This window comes from Ictalurus punctatus, chromosome 3 (assembly GCF_001660625.3).
Source record: "Ictalurus punctatus breed USDA103 chromosome 3, Coco_2.0, whole genome shotgun sequence".
Classification (NCBI taxonomy): domain Eukaryota; kingdom Metazoa; phylum Chordata; class Actinopteri; order Siluriformes; family Ictaluridae; genus Ictalurus; species Ictalurus punctatus.
This window is the reverse complement of record NC_030418.2, coordinates 12,899,395-12,919,784: the sequence shown is the minus strand read 5'-3', so window position 1 is coordinate 12,919,784 and position 20,390 is coordinate 12,899,395. Positions and strand designations below refer to the sequence as shown.

Here is a 20,390-nt window from a genome sequence, read left to right as displayed (position 1 = left end):
ACACAGCCGTGCTCTCCAACGGTTGACCGCTGCTGTGTGTGTATGTGTCTCCCACACGAAGTTAATAGTGTGATTAAGGTGTTTACATGTCTGTAATGCGCTTCAATAATGTGACTAAAACAAGAATACTCCACATGTCTTAATTCGCTTTGTTTACTTCGAGTGTAACTTTAGCCGGATTAAGGTCATCAATAATTACTGTTTACATGGTAGTTTCTTAATCAGAGTATTGTCTTAATTGGGTTAATATCGGAATATTGTTGTCCATGTAAACGTACTAACTGTTTGCAAAATAGCTGCTAATAACACTTTTTGTTCTTTCATTCACTTTTATTTTAACAGGAACCTAAACTACATTTAAGGGTTTTATTCATGGACCTTTCGATCCATAACAATATATCTAAAAAATACTACACGGTACCCAAGTATCTCAATTTAAAAGTAACTGAGAATAAAAGCACTGTGAGGCAGACAAGTCATCTTTGGGCTACTGAAGGGATCAAGACAAGACTGAGTGAAAAAAGTAACATGAGTACAACACATTCAAGCAGCATTAAAGCCTAGCCTTATAAGAGGAAAACTCAAACGCAGGTAGGAAAAGGTGGGTTTATATCACTTACAACATGAAACGGATGGAAAGTGTTAGAGAAAATAAATCTTTCACTAATCAACTATTATTGTTAGGGGCCAGATACAACTGGAAGCCAACTGAAGTACAGGTGTGCTCATAAATTTACGTACCCTTGCAAAAGTGCATTTTGTTTTTTATTTAGTCCTGCCCTGAATAAGCTAGTTCACATAACAGAGGTTTACATATAGTTCACAAGACACAATAATAACTGAATTTGCAGAAATTAACCAGTTCAAAAGTTTACATACGCTTGGATCTCAATACTGTGTTGTTACCTGGATGATCAATAACTATTTTTATGTTTTGTGATAGTTGTTCATGAGCCCCTTGTTAGTCCTGAGCAGTTGCCCACTGTTCTTCAGAAAAATCCTCCAGGTCCTGCACATTCCTTACTTTTCCAGCATCTTCTACATATTTGAGCCCTTTCCAACAGTGACTATATGATGTTGAGATCTATCTTTTCACACTGAGGACAACCAAGTGGCTCGTACACAACTATTACTTATAGTGCAAACATTCACTAATGCTCATGAAGGCAACACGAAACATTAAGGTGTAAACTTTTTAACAGGATGATCAGTGTTAACCGTTATTATTTTGTTTAAAGATCTTTTTTTTTTTTTCATTTAGTACTGCCCTGCAGAATCTACATAAGAAATTTATATGTTTCCCAGAAGATGAAACAATAAACGTTTGAACTGGTTAATTTGTACAAATTCGTTAGAATTGTGTCTTGTGGACCATATTTAAACATCAGTGAAATAGCATATGAAATGCAATTTTAATGGTCCCTCTTGTGTTAAATTATTAACATTTTGCAGATTCTGCAAGGGGTATGTAAATTTATGAACACAATTGTATACACTCCTGTGCAAAGAAAAAAAATATGGGCCAAACCCCAAATGGCAAAACATTAAGCTTTGAATGGTCTTATCAACAAATCATTGGTCAGAAAATTAGCAAGAATTAAATAAATGCACTCCTGAGACCTCATGTGCCACCATTTGCTCGTTTACTTTTGCTGCAGTGAACTGTTTAGGGAAAAGCTAGAAACAGGGACATTCTTCTTGTACACAAATGTACTAAAATCATGGCAATGATTAAAATGTTTAATGTAAAATTCAAATGTAGAAATAAAAGAAAATAAAGTAAATAAAAGTAAAATCTAAAATAAATAAATAAATAAATAGCTGTCTGCAGGTTTACCCACAAGGCTTAAACGTTTAAAGAAATCAAAGGGAAAAGCTATCCCATACTACATTACTTTATCTATGTGTTTAATTTTTGGTCATTTCCTGACCAATGATTTGTCGTTAAAATCATTAAGCTTAATATTTTGCTATTATGGGCTTGTCTTTTTGTATGTGTGCCAATGATTGTACAGTGAGACGCAGGTCTGCCCTAATAAAATCTCCTTTAACTTTTTGGGGGATTCATAGACTAGTTTCATAGACGCATCTTTTTCTGAGTAGTAAGCAGTTCCAATTAGAATCCAAGATGGCAGCCAAGTTAACTCATTGTATCTGTGTTGTATCTGAGGTCTGATTTTTTATTTTTTTTTAATCTAATTTGGGCTTGAAAAGATGGTATTCATTAAGGACAACATTTTTCTTCTAGTTCAGGATCTTTTGATGTTTTATTTTTATTGGATGTTATTGGATTACCACAGGGCTTTAGTACTGTAAATTTCGACTGCTTGAGGCCTAGATGTTTTTTGAAATCCACCTGCTGGAATGTGGTACCGTGAGGGCTGGGGCAGCATCTTATGGATCCTTTTAGATGGACCTTCTTCTTTTTGAGTGATTGTGTGTCTCCTGGTCTACAGATTTGGCTATTTTCGCTGTTTCAGTTTGGGATACCTGCACTGCAAACTGGATATTATGTATCTTTTTATATTCTTAATGCTTTTCCAGTGTAACTCGGGACTAAATAAACTAAATGGGTGGAACAGGGAGAATGATTTTAACTTTTTTTTTTGCCATTTTTCAACTTCTCTGATAGATATTGAGTCATATCATCAGTCGGCCAGTCCACTTTATCAGTTGAAGATATACCACAGTCAAGTGCAAGTCAATGAGAGCCTGAGTCAAATGTTGGTAAAATACTATTTTACAAAGAACTCGTTCTCACAGTTTGTAGCTCTGATAAATCATGTTTTGTCAAATCAAAATTGCGACGTATGATCCTGCTTTTATTAATGTTGTCTGGAAATGTTCAGCCCAATCCTGGGCCTGCCACCTCTATGCAACGTTTACCTACCGAGTCAGAGTTTAAAAGTAGAACAGGACTTGGTTTTATACATTTAAATGTTAGAAGTCTTGTCCCAAAGACGGATATGATCAAGATCTGGGTAAATACCACAGATGCTGATATAATGGTTCTATCTGAAACCTGGCTTAAGAAATCTGTAACTGATGACTTGATTTTTATCAATGGCTACAAAGTTTATAACTGATCCTGTTGTTAAAGGAGGTGGGGTTGGCATATATGTTAAAACCAAATTTATTAGTTCTGTTACGTTGTTAATTACTAAAGCTAAACAGTTTGAGGTGTTGGCAGTTAAAAGTGGGTGTATCAAAGGATTGCTATATCACTGTTCTTGGTTGTTACAGACCACCGTCTGCTTCAAAGGATGCTTTTAAATCTATTTCAGATATTTTACATGAATTGAATGATTCTGAGTTTATCCTCATGGGTGACTTAAATTGGGATTAGCTTTCAGGATCCTCAGATTGTTTTAAAGAACTGTGTGATTCCTTACATTTTGTACAACTCATAAATGCACCAGCAAGGCCAAACCTCAGTACAAAATAAATCTGCTTTGCCTGATTTAATTATAACAAACCCATCTCATAAATATACTTCAACTGGCATATTTTGTAATGACTTTAGTGATCGTTGTGTAACTGCTTGCATTAGGAATACAAAAATTCCTAAGATAAAGTCTTGTTTCCTTTTTAAAATATCTTTTAAAACCTTTGAAGAGCAGGCTTTCTTGCATGATTTGCGCAATAGTTATCTTGGAAGAGTTACCTTGATTCAGGATGTTGAACCAGTCTATCTCACATAAGCATGTTCCCATTAAGAAGTTTAGGATTAATGGTAGGGACAATCCTTGGTTTTCAGGCAGTGTGTCAAACCTAATTCATCTAGGAAATAAGTCATGGGCCCAAGCTCTTCCACTGATTGGCCTACATTGAGAACTTTAAGGAATAAGTGTACTATAATTATAAAGTCTAAATCAGAGTTTTATCTTAAGTCAGTTACAGAAAACCTAAAAAACCCTTCGAAATTGTGGAAATTAATTAAATCCTTCTCAGGCAGACATGGGGTTAGCGTCCCTGAACACATCAAATAAAGGACAAGGCTTTTATGATCAATCAGTTTAACAAACATTTTATCTGTGCTGGGTCTGTGTTTGATATCTCAAATGTAGATATATCTGTACCATGTTCTTTACTTACTGGAAGTGAAGGAAATCTGAATTTGTATGATTTTAAACCTAATTTCAGTTGCTCAAGTTTATAAAGCTCTGGAAGATATTGACCTCAAAAAGTCTGCAGGCCCAGACAATTTGGATCCTTATCTTCCAATGCTAGCAGCAGACATTATGGCTGAGCAAATTACTTACATTTTTAATTTGAGTCTTATTTCTAACTCTATACCCAATGTGGAAAAAATGTGGAAAACTGCTTATGTTCTTCCTTTATTAAAAAGTGGAGATCCTTCGGAGTTGAACAATTATCGTCCTATTTCCAAACTTTCAATACTAGCTAAGATTCTTGAGTCTCAGGTAAATTTTACATTTAAAACAGTTTTTATATGGTAATAATATTTTTTTTTGTTGAACTTCCAGTGACCAGTATGAGGGAGTATGAGAGCGATGACAAAAAATTTAACACACCTGCTCCCCATTCACACCTGAGACCTTGTAACACTAACAAGTCACATGACACCGGGGAGGAAAAATGGCTAATTGGGCCCAATTTGGACATTTTCACTTAGGGGTGTACTCACTTTTGTTGCCACCGGTTTAGACATTAATGGCTGTGTGTTGAGTTATTTTGAGGGGACAGCAAATTTACACTGTTACACAAGCTGTACACTCACTACTTTACATTGTAGCAAAGTGTCATTTCTTCAGTGTTGTCACATGAAAAGATATAATCAAATATTTACAAAAATGTGAGGGGTGTAGTCACTTTTGTGAGATACTGTATATTGCCAATTTGATGTTCAGTGATGAAGTAGAAATGCTTTTGTTTGTGGTGAGTGAATGTGTGTCTAACAGGAAGTTTTTTTTGTTTGTTTTTTTAGAATTCATTCAATGTTAATATGAATTAATAACATTCAATAAGCTAAGAAATCTTACTTTTATTCTTCAGAATTTAATTCATGTGTTAATTTGAGTAATGTGTTTTCTGTTTGAGACTAGTTACTGGAAACAACTTGCTGAAATGGAAAGAATAAAGATTTTATTTGCATTTCTTTTAGAATTGTGGAATTAATTATTATTAATTTAAAAGAAGGTATAAAAGGCGGTATCGGCATCGGCCGATATCACTTGGATATAATCGGTTATTGGTATCGGCTGAGAAATTTTGTATCGGTATTACACCTGCATGTAGATGACGCTGTTATTTATACATATGCTCCCTTCATAGTACAAGCAGTGCAGGAGCTTCAGATTGCATTTACTTCATTGCAAACTGCTCTGTCAAGTTTAAAATTGATTTTGAATGCACAGAAAACAAAGTTTATGGTTTTTTCAAATGCTCATTCACGCTTGATGATGCTAGCATTTTCATGTCCAATGGTAAATCCATTGAAAGGGTGTCCTCATACAAGTACTTGGGAGTATGGATAGATGATAAGCTTTCATTTAAATTATATATTGCTAATTTAGTTAGTGAGCTCAAAATAAAGATTGGCTTTTATTTTAGAAATAAAACTTGTTTTACTTTAAATGCCAGGAAGAAACTTGTGGAAGTTACTTTTTTTTTTTTGCCTATGATTGATTACGGTGATATATTGTATATGCAGGCAGCTACCTCTATTTTACAGAGCCTTGTATTGATTCAGTGTACCATGCATCTCTGCATTTTATTGCAAATGTAAAATCTCTTACTCATCATTGCAGTCTTTATGATTTAGTGGGTTGGGCATCATTGACTGCACGTAGAAAACAGCATTGGAATATCTTTATCTTTAAAGTTACACATGGTGAACTTCCACCCTACCTTTTTAACCTTCTTTGTAATAGCTCGGGTAGTTATCAGTTGCGTTCCTCCAAGTGTTTTCTTTTTAATGTACCCCGGGTTCAGACAGATCTGGGAAACTGCTATTTCTTATTATGCACCTTGGACATGGAATAAATTGCAAAAATATTTAAATCTGAATACACTTATATCTATTGATGAATTTAAGGCAATCATAATGAATGTGGTGAAGGAGACATGTAATTGTTTTTGGTAAAATGTTTTGGTGTTTAAAAGCATGTTGTGTTTTTTTTTATTGTGAGTTTGCATGGCTGCCATCTTGGTCAGGTCTCTCTTTTGAAGAGATCATTCGATCTCAATCGGACTTCCTGGTAAATAAAGGTAAAATAAAAAATAAATAGTTGACTAGTTAATACATTCATAAGTCACCACCGTGGGGAGGCATCTAGAAAGCAGGCTAAATATACTTTGTTAGTGTAAAAATATTTCAGACTAGATGAACCCAATTCTACAATCAATTGCAAAAGTCTACACTGGGAAAAGTATTTAATATTTTTTCCCTTTAATGAACCACTAACACTTTGCATGAACTGGAGGTGTGTGTGAGAGGCAGTCAGATCAGATAGAGTAAAATCAGTGGTGCAAGCCAGTTCAAAGAAGACAATCCAGTCGCATTTTTGGATGCTGCTGAGGCCAGAGACAAACATAGTGGGAAAACCTCCCAGATGCTGCTGTAGACATCACAACCTCCATCCATCATTAAACCCTCAGTTTCAGAGTCAGCGATTTCAGCTGAGCCAACAAGAGAGTTCATTTTAAGAACTCATACTGTATGTCCTTAAATAGTGTGATAGGAGACACAGATTTATTATATTGTACATTTATTACACCAATTCATTTACTTTCATTGTTAACAGAGTAATATAAAAAAAAAAGCTCTGAAGATGGAACTGTCATTTTACAGCCTGTGTATGGCTATTAATGGAAGTGTGGTTTTAGGAGAGTCAAAAATAAAAATGTCCGGAATTTATTTATTTATTTATTTTGCTTTAACTATGGAAAAGACAACTAGTCAACAATTATTTTATTACTGGTGGACTAGTAAAAATTATTAGTCGTGCCAACTCTAATCTCTTTGTTACAGTCTGCACATATACTTTATTTCCTCATATTGCAGGTGATGTACAGATTTAAACACAGGTGATAATTGGATGTTGTTTAACTTGTGGAAGCTGCTAGAAATTCAATGAATGAAGTTGTGTATGAATACATTTAAATCTACTACTGTACATAGATCTCAAAGCAGTTGTTGTATTAACGTACTTTACAGAAATCAGAAAAAAAAAGCCTGTAAATGAGAATTATCTACATTACAATTCCCTGCATGCTTTCGTTTCGATGAACTTGACAAAACATGCCTTCTTGCTCCCTCTCACCGCATTGCACTAGTGTTACGGAGCGGTTCTGCATAGCTGTGTGCAACTGTGAAAAACCAAGTGAGTCAAAAACACATACACAGAGAGAGAGAGAGAGAGAGAGAGAGAGGGGGGAAGAAGAAGAAGACGAAGACAAAGAAGGAATATAATATCCACAGCATGTTCTTCAAGTGCCTTAAAAAGAATTATTTACAACACACCAGAGCCTGTTTACTGTACCTGCTTCATGTTGTGACTTGAACAGGGAGCCACAGCTTCCCAATGAGACCTTATCTGTATATTAACCAGCAAAACACCAACAAAACAAATATGCGAAAAATATTAATTCAGGTTTAGCATTACACATGAATACCACGCAAATAGATTACAATAGACAGTCAATTCTGGGAAGACTGGATTACGCCTTGTAATCCATGTCAAGAAAATTGGCTGCCTGTGTAGCTCACGGTGCTCACAAACACAGTGAACATGATGTGACTTGTGTCTACTAGGAGCTGAAAAGGTCAACAACCCAAAGGCTTCATGCGTTACTACTACCTAACATACTTCTGGGATTTCTTTTCATCACCTGTTTGTAGATTTTGTTGTAAGTGGCACTTGTCCAAATGAATCACATAAATGGGATTCATTCTGAGTGCAAGAGTATTCACCTCTTATCATTAAAAGGAATAAACAAGGACTAATTTGTGAAATGGAGTTGATACAAAAAAGTAATTATGGAGATGAACGGCATAAGAATAGAATGACCATCATTAAAGGATTGTAGTGGCTCAGAATGAACGACTCAGTCTTATTTCAGTTCCATCTTGGGACGCTGTGTGAGGAAGAGGGGCTTAGCCTGGGAGCAGAAGCATGACCTCTTGCTCATAAGCATTTCAGATTGAAGACATTTAGCTAATTACCCTAAAATCCCACTAAGACAGAGAGAGAAATGGTATGATTCCTTAGCTAGTCCTATAAAACGATGAATTCTGTAGAATATGCTACAACACAGGATCACAGATCAGCAATTTTAACCACTTCATCATCTGTCTCACTGTACTCCACCCAACTTTGGAGGTAAGCAACACTGATGAATAAGCATTTATTCCTCAATATCAATGCAAACATCACAAATCTTTTCCCTCCTCTCTGGATGGCGAGCTATCTCTCTGGGAAGTAAACGTGGGAGACTGAAAACAGGAAGCCGAGGCTACCGTGTGACTCAAACATAGTGCTGGTATTTTTAGCGCAGGCCACAGCAACCCCTTGGCCCTCGCTTCCTTCAGGCCAGCAGGAGGACACCACTATCCACTCCTCAACACAGCCCCACTGGGAAAGCAGGTCAGGCTAAGAGGGACTCTTATCGTGCTTGAAGTTTTATATCGGGCTTGTCTGTCAACAGCAGAATGTTTTGAGGCTACAAATATCAGCATGACAGTGAATGGATGTGCACACACACACACCTGAACTGTCTTATGGCTTGATGGCCATTGTCGTCAAATGGTAGACAAGATGTAGCAGCAAATTAACATCACATCACTACAGGAGCAACAACATATAGTAAATGTGTACAAGTGAAATATATACAGTACTGTGCAAATGTTTTAGGCACATACAAAGAAATGCTTAAAGCAAAGATGCCTTTAAAAATAGTGAAATTAAATGTTTCTCCATTAAAAAAAAAAATCCCGTAAAGAGCAGTAAACAGGAATAAATGAAACAAAGGCAATCTTTGGTGTGAAGACCTTTGCTTTAAAAAAAAGTCTCAGGTAGAATTGGTGCAGTTTTATAAGGAAATGAGCTGTAAGATTTATTCACCATGTTGCAGAACCATCTTCTGGAGACTTTGACTGTCGCACTTGCTTCTTACATTTGCAGCAAAACCCAGCAGCCTTCATTGTGTTTTTTTTTCTGAAAAAATGTGCTGCTTTCTTTAATGACATACAAAACATTTTTCGGTAACATTTAATTTTGTGCTGGAAAACTAATGTTTGGGAACCTAAAATCAAAATTTTTGCTAATTTTTATAATGTAGAAGTCATAAAATCAAAATCTATAACACAGTTTGTACTAAAAAAAATAGGGTGCCTAAAACTTTTGTACAGTAATGTATATCATGTGTACAATCCTATAATGTACAGGATCTATATCATGTGTACAATCCTATAACGTCTCAATGTACAATATAAATTCAGATCTATCTCTTTAAGTCTTGAGATAAGGATCTAGACCAATATCGGCAGAAGTGTCATAAATCTGTTGTTCTCTCTGTACAGGGACAGAGTCAGAGAGGTGGCTTTAGGTGCCAAGCAAGGTCAGTGTCTGGGTGGGTGAGTTTAGACTGGCAGTGAGAGAGGCTTTGTCAGACTTCTATTCCATGCTCAGATGTCAGCTCTATTGTTTCTGCCTTGCAAGTTAACTTGCGTCACAGCCTCAGGGTGAAGCACCCACAGTGACGCCATCACAATGCCTCCCGCTCAAATTTACTCCACCCACAGCACTCCATCAGAGTAATGCCATACAGTAAATATACAATCCACACATCAACACACACACACACACACACACACAAACGCAATCAGTGCATGATAAACTCAGCCTGAACATACAACAAATATACAGCACACAACATTGAACTGAAATCAAATCCAGAGTCATTCATCCAGTTGTAATTCCTCATATAGTGTCATATAAAGTATCATATACAGTCATGGGGGAAAAAAGAACGTACACCCTCCTTTACTTCTATGTTTTTATTTATCAGGGCCTAAATAACAATTTTGTGGTCCTTAGCAACTTCTATAAACAAACAAATAACCTAAAAAAAACACACAACAGATTTAAATATGTAGTTATTTTTCCCCAAAATGTTAACCAATATTCAGAAAACAGGTGGGGAAAAAATAAGTACACCCTTCCTACTTCCCCAATCATTAAGAGAGCAATTAGCAACCAGGTGTTAATGAAATGCACGAGGTTAGTTTATCATCAAGACGTGTGACTAACTCTATAAAAGCAGAAGGTCTGGCATTTTCAAATCCATTTTATTGTATTATTTTTATTTGTATTTTATATATAATACATGCACATGCATATAATACAGCCTATAACTTTGGAAGAAACATTGAGAGGAACCAGAAACTGCCATGTAAGCACGTAATATAGAGATAGGCAGACAAATCCAAAACAATAGCGTGGTCAAAAACAGACAATGGGTCAGGCGATCGCAAAACAGGCATAAACAGAGCGAGAACAAGATCAAAAGTATAACACATGAAACGAGGAAAAAATGTTTGGTATACTGAAATCTCACATAATATTTCGCAACGAACAAAGAGACACGCGGGGTTTAAGTACTAAACATAATCAGGGGTGAAATACAAAACAGCTGAGACTAGTGACACATACGGGAAGCCACCAATGACCATACAGAGGAGACAGGACAGAAGTCACAATAAAACACACTTGTCGTAAGTTGACAAAGTCAATGTCACTGAAAACCCATAAGCGTGTGCTTGCTCTTCAGAGCGTGCAGCGTGCTCCAGCACTCAGTGTAAGGGGAAATCGTGTCCGAATCCAAAGGGAACTCAACTAAAGGGGTCCTCAATTGGGTGACACTGGATAATTTCACTTTTATAACTTTATACTATGTAGACAAAAATTGCAATTGTGTATTCCAGAATGTACGAGCTTCTGTGCAACTTATCTCATTTTATCTCATTTCTGAATTCAGTCTTAACTTGAAGTCTATTTGTTGAAATTAACTGTTCAATGATGGAGACTTGACTGCAAAACTGTTCATAGCAATTGCAGTCCTAATGCTATCCAAGGAAGGTTTGGTGTTCTGGAGCACTCATGTGTGTGTCTACATCATGCCAAGAAGAAAGGACATCAGCCATGACTTCATAGAAACAACTGTTGCTGCTTATCAATCTGGGAAGGGTTATATTGCCATTTCCAAGCAATTTGAAATTCACCATTCTACAGTAAGAACAATTGTTTACAAATGGAGAGCCTTCAAGGCAGTTCCCAATCAATCCAAGGTCCCAGACTGTTTAATGCTCAGCGATATAAAGAAAAATCCAAGAGCGACTCGATGTGACCTACAGGCCTCTGTAAGCACATTAAATGTTTATGTTCATGACAGCATAATCAAAAAAAGACTGAACAAGTATGGCTTTCATGGAAAGGTGACTAGGAAGAAGCCCCTTCTCTCCAAAAAAAAGAATGTGGCAGCACAACATAGGTTTGTCTGAACAAATCACAAAAGTTCTGGAAGAATATCCTTTGGACAGATAAAACCAAGGTGGAAATGTTTGGTCATCATGCACAGCACCATGTTTGGAAAAAAAATCAAACACCATAAACATCTCATACTATCTATCAAAGGAAAAAAAATCAAGGTGTTGGAATGGCCAAGTCAAAGTCCAGACCTCAACCCCAGTGAGATGTGGTGGTGGGATCTTAAGAGAGCTGTGCATAAATGAATGCCATCAAACATCAATGAACTGAAGCAATTTTGTAAAGTGTCAATGTTGTAAATTGTCAAAATGAGGGACTGATAAACTAATACAGAAAATGTTTACTTGATGTTATTGTTGCTAATTGTGGTTCTACATGTTACTGAATTATGGGGTATACTTATTTTTTCCCACCTGGTTTATGAATGTTGGATTACTTTTTTTTCTTTCTTTTTTTTCCATATTCACACCTATGAGCAATTTAGCTTCGCCAGTCCACCTCCTGTCATGTTTTTGGGAGCTCGGACGAAACCCACTAACCCAGAGGAAACCCATTTAATCACTGAAAGAATATGTAAAACTCCACTCAGACAGTAACCTAAGCTCAAGTCTGAAACAGGGACCCTTTAGCTGTGAAAGGGCAACGCTACCTGCTGCACCACCATGTCGCCTGTGAATGAATAAGTTAATGAAATGATTCCACTGTTGAACTATATGTAAGCATTACAAACTACTCTCAACACAAAAGCCAACTGAACAAATCAGTAAAGGAATGGAAATATTAACCAATTAGTGCTGCAACCAAACATGAATACTTTACTCAGAATGAAACGATAATGTGTTCTAAACAGATACAAATAGTTTGTTCAAATCTAGTTGAGGATAGAGGTATGCATCAGTACTAGGATCTTGTGGAACACAACCAATAAAACACCAGTGAGAGGTGTTTTACTTACATGCAGTCATGGGTAAATGCTCAGATATAAAGCTCACACCACAAACAAAGGATATATTGCATGATGCATTTACAGAGTTTAATTATGATATGATGAAATTCCTGGCATTTCCACCTCTGGGTTTTTCCCCAGTTTTTCCCAGTGTTTCCGGGTGCATATTGGTACGATTCATATTTGTACAATTTTTTTTTTTTTTTTTTGATGATGATGATGATGATGATAATGAGGATGAGAATGGAATTTGCACCCTGTGTACAGTTACCATCATGATCATTGAAGATGAACATCATGATGAGTCATTGCCAATAAGGTTTAATGCAAACTGAAACTGTAGGATGAGAGGGTAAGAAGGAGAGGAATAGCAGGATCAGAACAACTGACCAGTGTCACAATCTTAAGAAGTAACTGGGGGAAAAAACAGGGGAAAACTGAAATTAATTAAGAAAAAAGGCAAGTTCTTGCAAGTGGAAAGAGAAAATATGGGCTTGTGGAGGTCATTTACATGTGTTTTTCAGAGAAGGTCTGTGTTTATGTGAAGTTTTTACTAAAACATGATTGGGATACTGGGCTTATGAACATAAAATGGTCTAATTGAGAATGAGCAGAACAGTTGTTTATTTTTCTCCAGTTAAGAGTTAACAGTCTGTTAATTGTTAACATTCATTTGTGTCTTCATCTAGGTTTCACCCGCTGTGCTGAGTGTTTGTATTCCATGTTCCTTAAGTCACCCACACTACATGTTGAGACTTCAATCCAGTACTTCTACATAGTCAACGGTTCCCAGTGTTTACATAATGGTTTCAGGATTAACACATGACAAAAGCACATGCATACAGCACACATATCTCTCCTTTTACCTGCCTCTGAATTAAGCACAGTGAGAGAAGGAATTTTTACAGTTGCAATAATCAGTTTACAGACTTACACAATGACACAAAGACAAAGAGGAATCTATCAGACACTGATACTGAATATTACTCTGTTTGAACCTAGTTTGGAGGCTAACTTCGGGAACGTAAGAACAAAACAATATTATTAAAGAATGCAAGGAGATGTTTACTTCTTTATGTTTATGTTTACTACTACTTTAAATCACCAACACACACACATACCTACTGTATTACAGACAGACAGCAAGGAATGCAAGACTACACACAAGATGTCTGGGAAAGGTTTCAGTCGAAACTACTCCTTGAAAACTGGCAACACACTAAGATGCATGTAATGGCTTGTAAAGTGAAAGGCATATGAATGGGAATCCACTCAAACTCTCCTTCTCATAAACACTCAACTCAAATGAGAGACATTAAATCCTGAGTCAGCAGTGTGGAGGAGGCAGCAAGTGTAGGCATGTGCCATACATTTTTGGACTTGTGTTATCTGCTCTTGCTCAGTTTGCTAAGAACATTTGGCATCCAACATGCCTTAAAGAAGATACCTGGCCTTCTTTCCACTTTTCTTTAATCCTCACCTCAACCTTGTTTTACAGGAAGTCTTGGCAAACAGCAACTCTTACTACCTGACCAAGTCACCCACTGAGTTTCAAGTGTCTGACAGCAACTCTTCATCGATTTACACTCATTCTAATAGATTTGTGTCTTTCCTGGAGGAATTCTCCTGCTTTCAATGAAAAGTAGTTTGGATTAAATGCCAAGAGTTCAACCTTAGTCATGACTGGAGTCTAGGTGGCTAGACTGCCACCACTCATATGAATTCTAACTTCAGGTGAGTAGCAAAACAGTTTCAATATTATGTTGCAAACAAACATCTTGTTTGGTATTATGGTATTAACCTTCCAATAAATTGAAAAATATCTTCAGGTATAATCCATTCAAGTCTTGGCTTATTATTCAGATACTTATCTTAAATAGACTATATGATTCCAACTACATGTGGACACCTGACCATCACACCCATATGTGGTTCTTCTCCAAACTGTTGCCACAATGTAGGAAGCACACAATTGTATAGGATGTCTCTACATGTTGTAGCATTACAATTTCCCTTCACTGTCCCTATGCACAAAATGAGGTCCATGAAGACATGATTTGCCAAGGTTGGAGTAGAAGAGCTCAAGTGGCCTTCACAGAGCCCTGACCTCATCCCCACTGAATACTTTTCGAATGAATTGTAATGCTGACTGTTCCCCAGGCCTCCTCACTGAACATCAGTGCCTGACCTCATTAATGCTCTTATGGCTGAATGAACATAAATCCCCACAGCCACGCTCCAAAATCTATTGGAAAGCCTTCCCAGAAGAGCGGAGGTTATTATAACAGTAAAGGAGGGAATACCTCTAAAATGGGATGTTGAACAAGCACATATAAGTGTGATGGTCAGGGTTCCACAAACTTTTGGCCGTATAGTGTATTATTCAATATTGTGCAATACTGTAATAAGTACAGAAAGATGTTACTGAAGAAGAAGAAGAAGAAGAAGAAGAAGAAGAAGAAGAAGAAGAAAGCAAATCTTAATACTTAGAAGAATACTTAGATCCTAAATTACAATCAGCTCCTCTCAGTGTTTACATAGGTTTCTTAACTTTGCAGAGTTTTTTTTTTTTAAATCACAATTTAAACAGTTCACCAGGATGAAGATGACAGATCACACAACCTATAGCAGGCATTGGCTTTTGTTGCTATGTTGCCTTTGGTTGGTTACCTACAGTAATTCCCATGTATATAGCTCAAGTACACACACATTTTAGTCTTGAATTACAGCCCTAAAACTGCAGAATAGTTCACCCCTCTCAGTCAGGTCTTCCCCAAATCTCAGCACACTTATGTCCATCTAAAACCCCAGCTTTTCTCTTTGTCCTATGCCTAGCTGTAACATGTATGGTGTATGGTGATGCAGTGGTGTGTTTTCCTTTTTACCTTGTGTAATTTTGCAATTTATCTGTCGTTTAATTATTATTATTATTATTATTATTATTATTATTATTATTATTATTATCATCATCATTTTATCAGCTTACTTTATAAACTATTTTATTATCTTGGGTGATTTTGTTTGCGGGTTTGTACCGCACTTTGTTTGCCTTGAAATGTGTTTCATAGATAAACTTGTCTTCCTTTGCCGTGCCTTGGCTAGAGTGCCATTAAAATGTATGATATCCTGGTGAAATTAAGTAAGACTATCAATCCTGCTTAATGTTAGGATAAGAATAAATCTCAATTCTCTATGGCACTTTCCATACTGATCATTTAAAAACATGTTTTAAAAGCTCTGTGCCAGCCAAACACATGAAACGTACTCTATCTGGGTTAAGAAGAACATTTGTCAGGTGAAGCCTATAGCGTGAGTGAGGACAGAAGAAACACAGAGATGCACAAGCTGGGAAAGAAGACAGAATAAAATGGTCCTGCTAAAGTTTACACAGCCGGCAAATCTCACACGTCACACCTCCAGCGAGTCCTGTTACGGTGTTTTAACACAAAATTGAGTAGTCAAGAAATGCTCCTGCAATGAACAACAACCGCTGGCAAGCAATTTAAAAAAAAACACCATAATGACAAAATCAAGAGGCGAACAGATAAAGAAAAGTTTAATCCGCAAGGTAAAAGGGATTTTGTCTACGCTTCTGCATGCATATGAATTTCCTCAGAAAAGAATGTGTAAGAAAATTCCCAGGAAACAGCCACAAACACCTTACAACACATACAACTTGTTCCAAACGCAAAAAGATTGGATACATTTGGTCACTCTGAGTTCTCTCTCCATTACACACACACACACACACACACACACACACACACACACACACACACACAAATATATCGAACATGACCAAAGTAAAAAAAAATCTCTGATGGTTAGATAGAAAGCACCCAATCAGTAATTTAACTATCAGTCAATAACTGCTTGAATTACAATTTGTTGTCAGAGAAGCTCATTCAAATTGCTCTATACTACTACTGGAGTGATCACACATTCTGGACAATCCTGTTGTACAGGAACGATTGTTTAAGGCTATTAGAAAATCATTAGAAATACCTTGCTAAGTGTTTATTACCTGTTTTTCTTTTTCTTTTTCAACATTAATGCACTGTCAGCCACAATACACCACCAGATACAAACCTAAACACACATATCTTCACAGGCCATCTGTATTTTTCAGTGCTGCTGTATTTGTATGTGCATTTGAGCATAAGGTCAGAATAGGACATCAAAGTCATCTTTGCAGAAGAAGCATAAAGGGTTTTTTTTTTTTTGTGTGCATGTGTGTATATGCATGTGTTTGTTCCATATATCTTTCCAACAGGAAGTATGCAATGTTACCTGCTAGGTTAAAAAATGTAAAAGGTTTGAACTGATTTCCCAAAACCTAAACACCAGAGGGTAGTTTCTCAAACTGGGAAACGGCACTGCCCCTCCATATACAATTAAAATGGTGAAAGTGACTTTAAAATCAGCTGATGGAGCTTTTTTCACTAAAGATAGCCAGTACGTCAGGATACTTACAAGCTCCCTCGTAGAGATTTGATTTTCTTGTCTTGAATACTTTTTCTTTGCTTTATCTCTCTCTTTGTGGCCTCTTCATCCTGTTCTCTCTCTCATTTCACCTCCTCTCTCCTCTGCTTAGAAAACATTTTTTCTATAAAGATCTTTAAAGGTAAAAAGGAATATGGCGTGTTTTTGACTTGCCCTCTCTTTATCTTCATATCATGCTATTTTGCAATACATGTACATTTTCCATGTGTGGGTGATATAACCTGCTGCAACACTATAGTATTAGGAAAGACCACAACACAAGCATGTTTAAGCTTGTTCTTTAACTTTAAAGAATATCTATCCAGATGACTGCTCCCTAGCTGCCTAATAAGACATCCATACAACTCCACCTTGCGTATAGTTCAGACTTCTGGCAAAAGTTTAGTGAAGTTCACAGCGAAGCACTGTGTTGCGTTTAGCCAATCAGACAAGGTCTTTTACAAAGGGGAAAACTTTTCACTTGTCACAACCAAATCCATGTAAATATCATGGAAACATCCACCAGCAGGGAGCAGAGAGAGATTGTAGGGCAGCAGTTTGAGCAAAGATTTTGCAAAGCTTAGGCACTTTGGGTCAGTACAAAACAAAGCAATCACAAATTAAGGGGAGGGGTCTGAGGACAGTCTGCAGATTCTAGTGCTGCTGTTTGTCAGCTTGCACGCTTAGATAAAAAGATTGCTAAAGGAAAGAAAGTTAACAGTGTAAGATTTTACATTTTATGGGGCTATGAATAATAAGAGGGCCCCATAAGCCCCATTAAATAGTGGCAAGAGCCATGGCCTAAGCCATGAACTCATGTGATGACGTTGACTGACAAAGACCTTACACTTGAACACAGGACACATGTTGTCTTAAAGCACACCACCATCATGTCTGTGATGGTTCACAAAACTTAGAAACAAAAGCATGCAGAGAGTCAACTTAGTTCATGCAAAGATGTCAGTATAGAATCAGCATCAGGTACTGGCCAATACACTGATGCTCATACTGGAAACATATCAGAAATGAAAGAAGTAATTGGTAGATTCCTAGCTTTGTACCAACACAATAGCTGCCCATTTTTTGCTTGTCCAATTTTGCTTTTTGCTTGTCCAATTTATAATATAAATGTTATGAAAAGACAGTACAGCAGCTGCTTATATCAGTATCTGATGGCAGTACATCAATAATTTAAACTTCTTTGTCTGCCTTGAATAAGTATGCAAAAACTCCAGGCCCACAGTGTGACCATGCCTTAAAACATAATGTGCATCTGTCATATTACCCTTCAAAAGAGAGAGAGAGAGACAGAGACAGAGAGAGAGAGGGACAGAGAGACTAGGTGGGTGCATCAATGCAAAATAAACTCCTGATCATAGGATTTATCCATTAAACAACAGGTATCGATCTATATAAATATGGGCCCTCTATGTTTTTTTTGTTTGTTCGTTTTTTTTTTACTTCTAATATGTCACTGGCAAATAAGAAGCCTGTTTGAGTTTATTTGGCTCACTAAATGTTTACCGTATATTAACGTGGTTCGCAAATGTGATGTGTATTCATTAATGTCATTTTACATGATACTAAGCCGTGATTAATCAGAGCTCAAAGCGCTGCATTCAATAACTTTGCTCAAATGACCTAACTCGTTCATTTTACAGATTAATTAATGCAGGACTGTCAAGAATGTTTAAAGCAACAGACACTACTGCATCCGCATTACAACGAGAAACAGAACTCAAATCGTTTTTACTCCAACTCTGTCTAACTGCTAACTTCATTAGTGTGAACAGGACCACCTGTATATAAATGAGACAAACATCTTGCCTGTCTCGCTTTCAAGATGATTGCGTAATTCGCCAATCCTGCCCTGTCTGGCCGCTTACTATCAGGCTACATGACTGCACAGTGGTGGTAATATGGCTCTCTGCAGCTGCAGGGAATATTTATGACAGGCTGTGCACCCTCTCCCACAGTCTCTATGCAACCAGTTTATGTGAACGCTGATCAGAGGCCCCCCTCTGCTGCTACAGCAAACCTGCCCGCATTAGGGGTAAGAAAGCAGGTACATGCATCATGCAAGAGAAGAAAAAAAAGCCCTCTAAGTTGCTAGGACTATTTTTTGGGTGAGTGGCATGATGCATATGTAATATGAAGGTGGAAGGAAGCCAGGAAGGGCAGTCATACCCAATCCTCGAAGTGTTTGTTGCTGTTCTGCAGCAGGTCCTCGAACTGGATGGTGCAGTTGGCCACAAAGTCGTCATAGCCGATGGGCGCGTCATGAAACACAGAGAGCTCAATTTTGTGGCCGTCATGCACCTCAGCTACAAACTCATCATGCCATGCAGGGCTGTTGGTCTTCGGCTTTGTGGATGTCTGACCCACACGTGAGTCGTCCACATTGAGGGCGATGTACGGGTCCAGCAGGAAGCTCTGCGCCTTCGGTCCCACGGCATGCCTCAGAGACCAGGCTGTAGGTTTCAGGTCCAGTGCCTCGATGATCTTTATCTTCAGCAGCCCATTGAACACCACCATGGTGGCGTGATTAATGCAGTTAATTCCTCAGACCGCACCTTTAATCCCCTGTCAGTTATTCAACAGGGCGGCTGTAGAAAATCCCGACTTCTAATAAACCAATCAGACACAATATTCCCCGGCTAAAAGGAAGACTGAAGCACTCACAGACAGTCCTACACGCAGCACAGACAGCAGGGTTTCACTTCTTTGAGCTGTCTGCTGTCGTTTTCTACGCAGATGCGATATGAAACGGAGATGTATACAAAACAAAACAAAAAAAACAGCCTGATCATCAGTGCGTCAAAAGAAGGGAAAGAAACGTAAGGATCTTCACATGGGGGATTCCGCACCTCGATCTCTGCATGAGAGCAAAAACATGCCCGAGCTGGAGCTCCTCAGGGGTATAAATCCTCTCCTACTATTCCTCCCCAGGCCGGAGCTCGGGACGGAGTCCAGCTTGTCCTCCGGGCATTTGGGAACGCTTTATTTCACACTCTTCCAGCTGATGAAGGGAAATGGTTTAAGGCTGAGGATAGGTGCCGTTTCCGTTCGCTCTTCTTCAGCTTCCCGGGCCGTTTAGCTGTTCATCGGTGCTCGGTTTCCTGCAGCCCTGCCTCTTCCCCCCTCCTCCCAGCTGTGTATGTGTGTGTGTGCGCGCGCGCGCGCGCGCGTGTGAACGTTAGAGCGCAGGAAATGCGCAAAACGCGTCAGTTTGCCCAAATCGTTTTCATAGGGAATCAGTGCGGCACAGCAGAGCTATACAAAGTCATCCCTACTAGTATGAATGAATGCCTACGTGGTCAGTTTGGCATGTTACAGTGTCCATATCGGTCCAGCTGAAATGTGTCCAGTGAAAGTGGATTCGACCCTTCAGCTCAGCGTGTGAAAGCGTGAGGCACTGGTCTTCAGCAGCTGTGGAAAATGGTGTGAATTTG

At 37.9% G+C, this 20,390-nt stretch overlaps 1 protein-coding gene across 4 annotated transcripts in view; it reads right to left on the bottom strand.

The window, feature by feature from the left end:
• prkceb (protein kinase C, epsilon b) overlaps nucleotides 1–20,111 on the bottom strand; it is a 134,239-nt gene extending 114,128 nt beyond the window's left edge. For 2 of the 4 annotated variants that reach the window (XM_017463956.3, XM_017463957.3), the window contains exon 1: nucleotides 19,126–20,111. In XM_017463956.3, the coding sequence (XP_017319445.2) occupies nucleotides 19,126–19,473 (348 nt within the window). In that variant the 5' untranslated portion in view covers nucleotides 19,474–20,111. Of the gene's footprint in view, nucleotides 1–7,505; nucleotides 8,874–19,125 lie in introns of those variants that run through there. The other 2 variants (XM_047154303.2, XM_047154302.2) reach the window with 2 other exon arrangements.
• Between the last annotated feature and the right edge of the window lie 279 nt (nucleotides 20,112–20,390).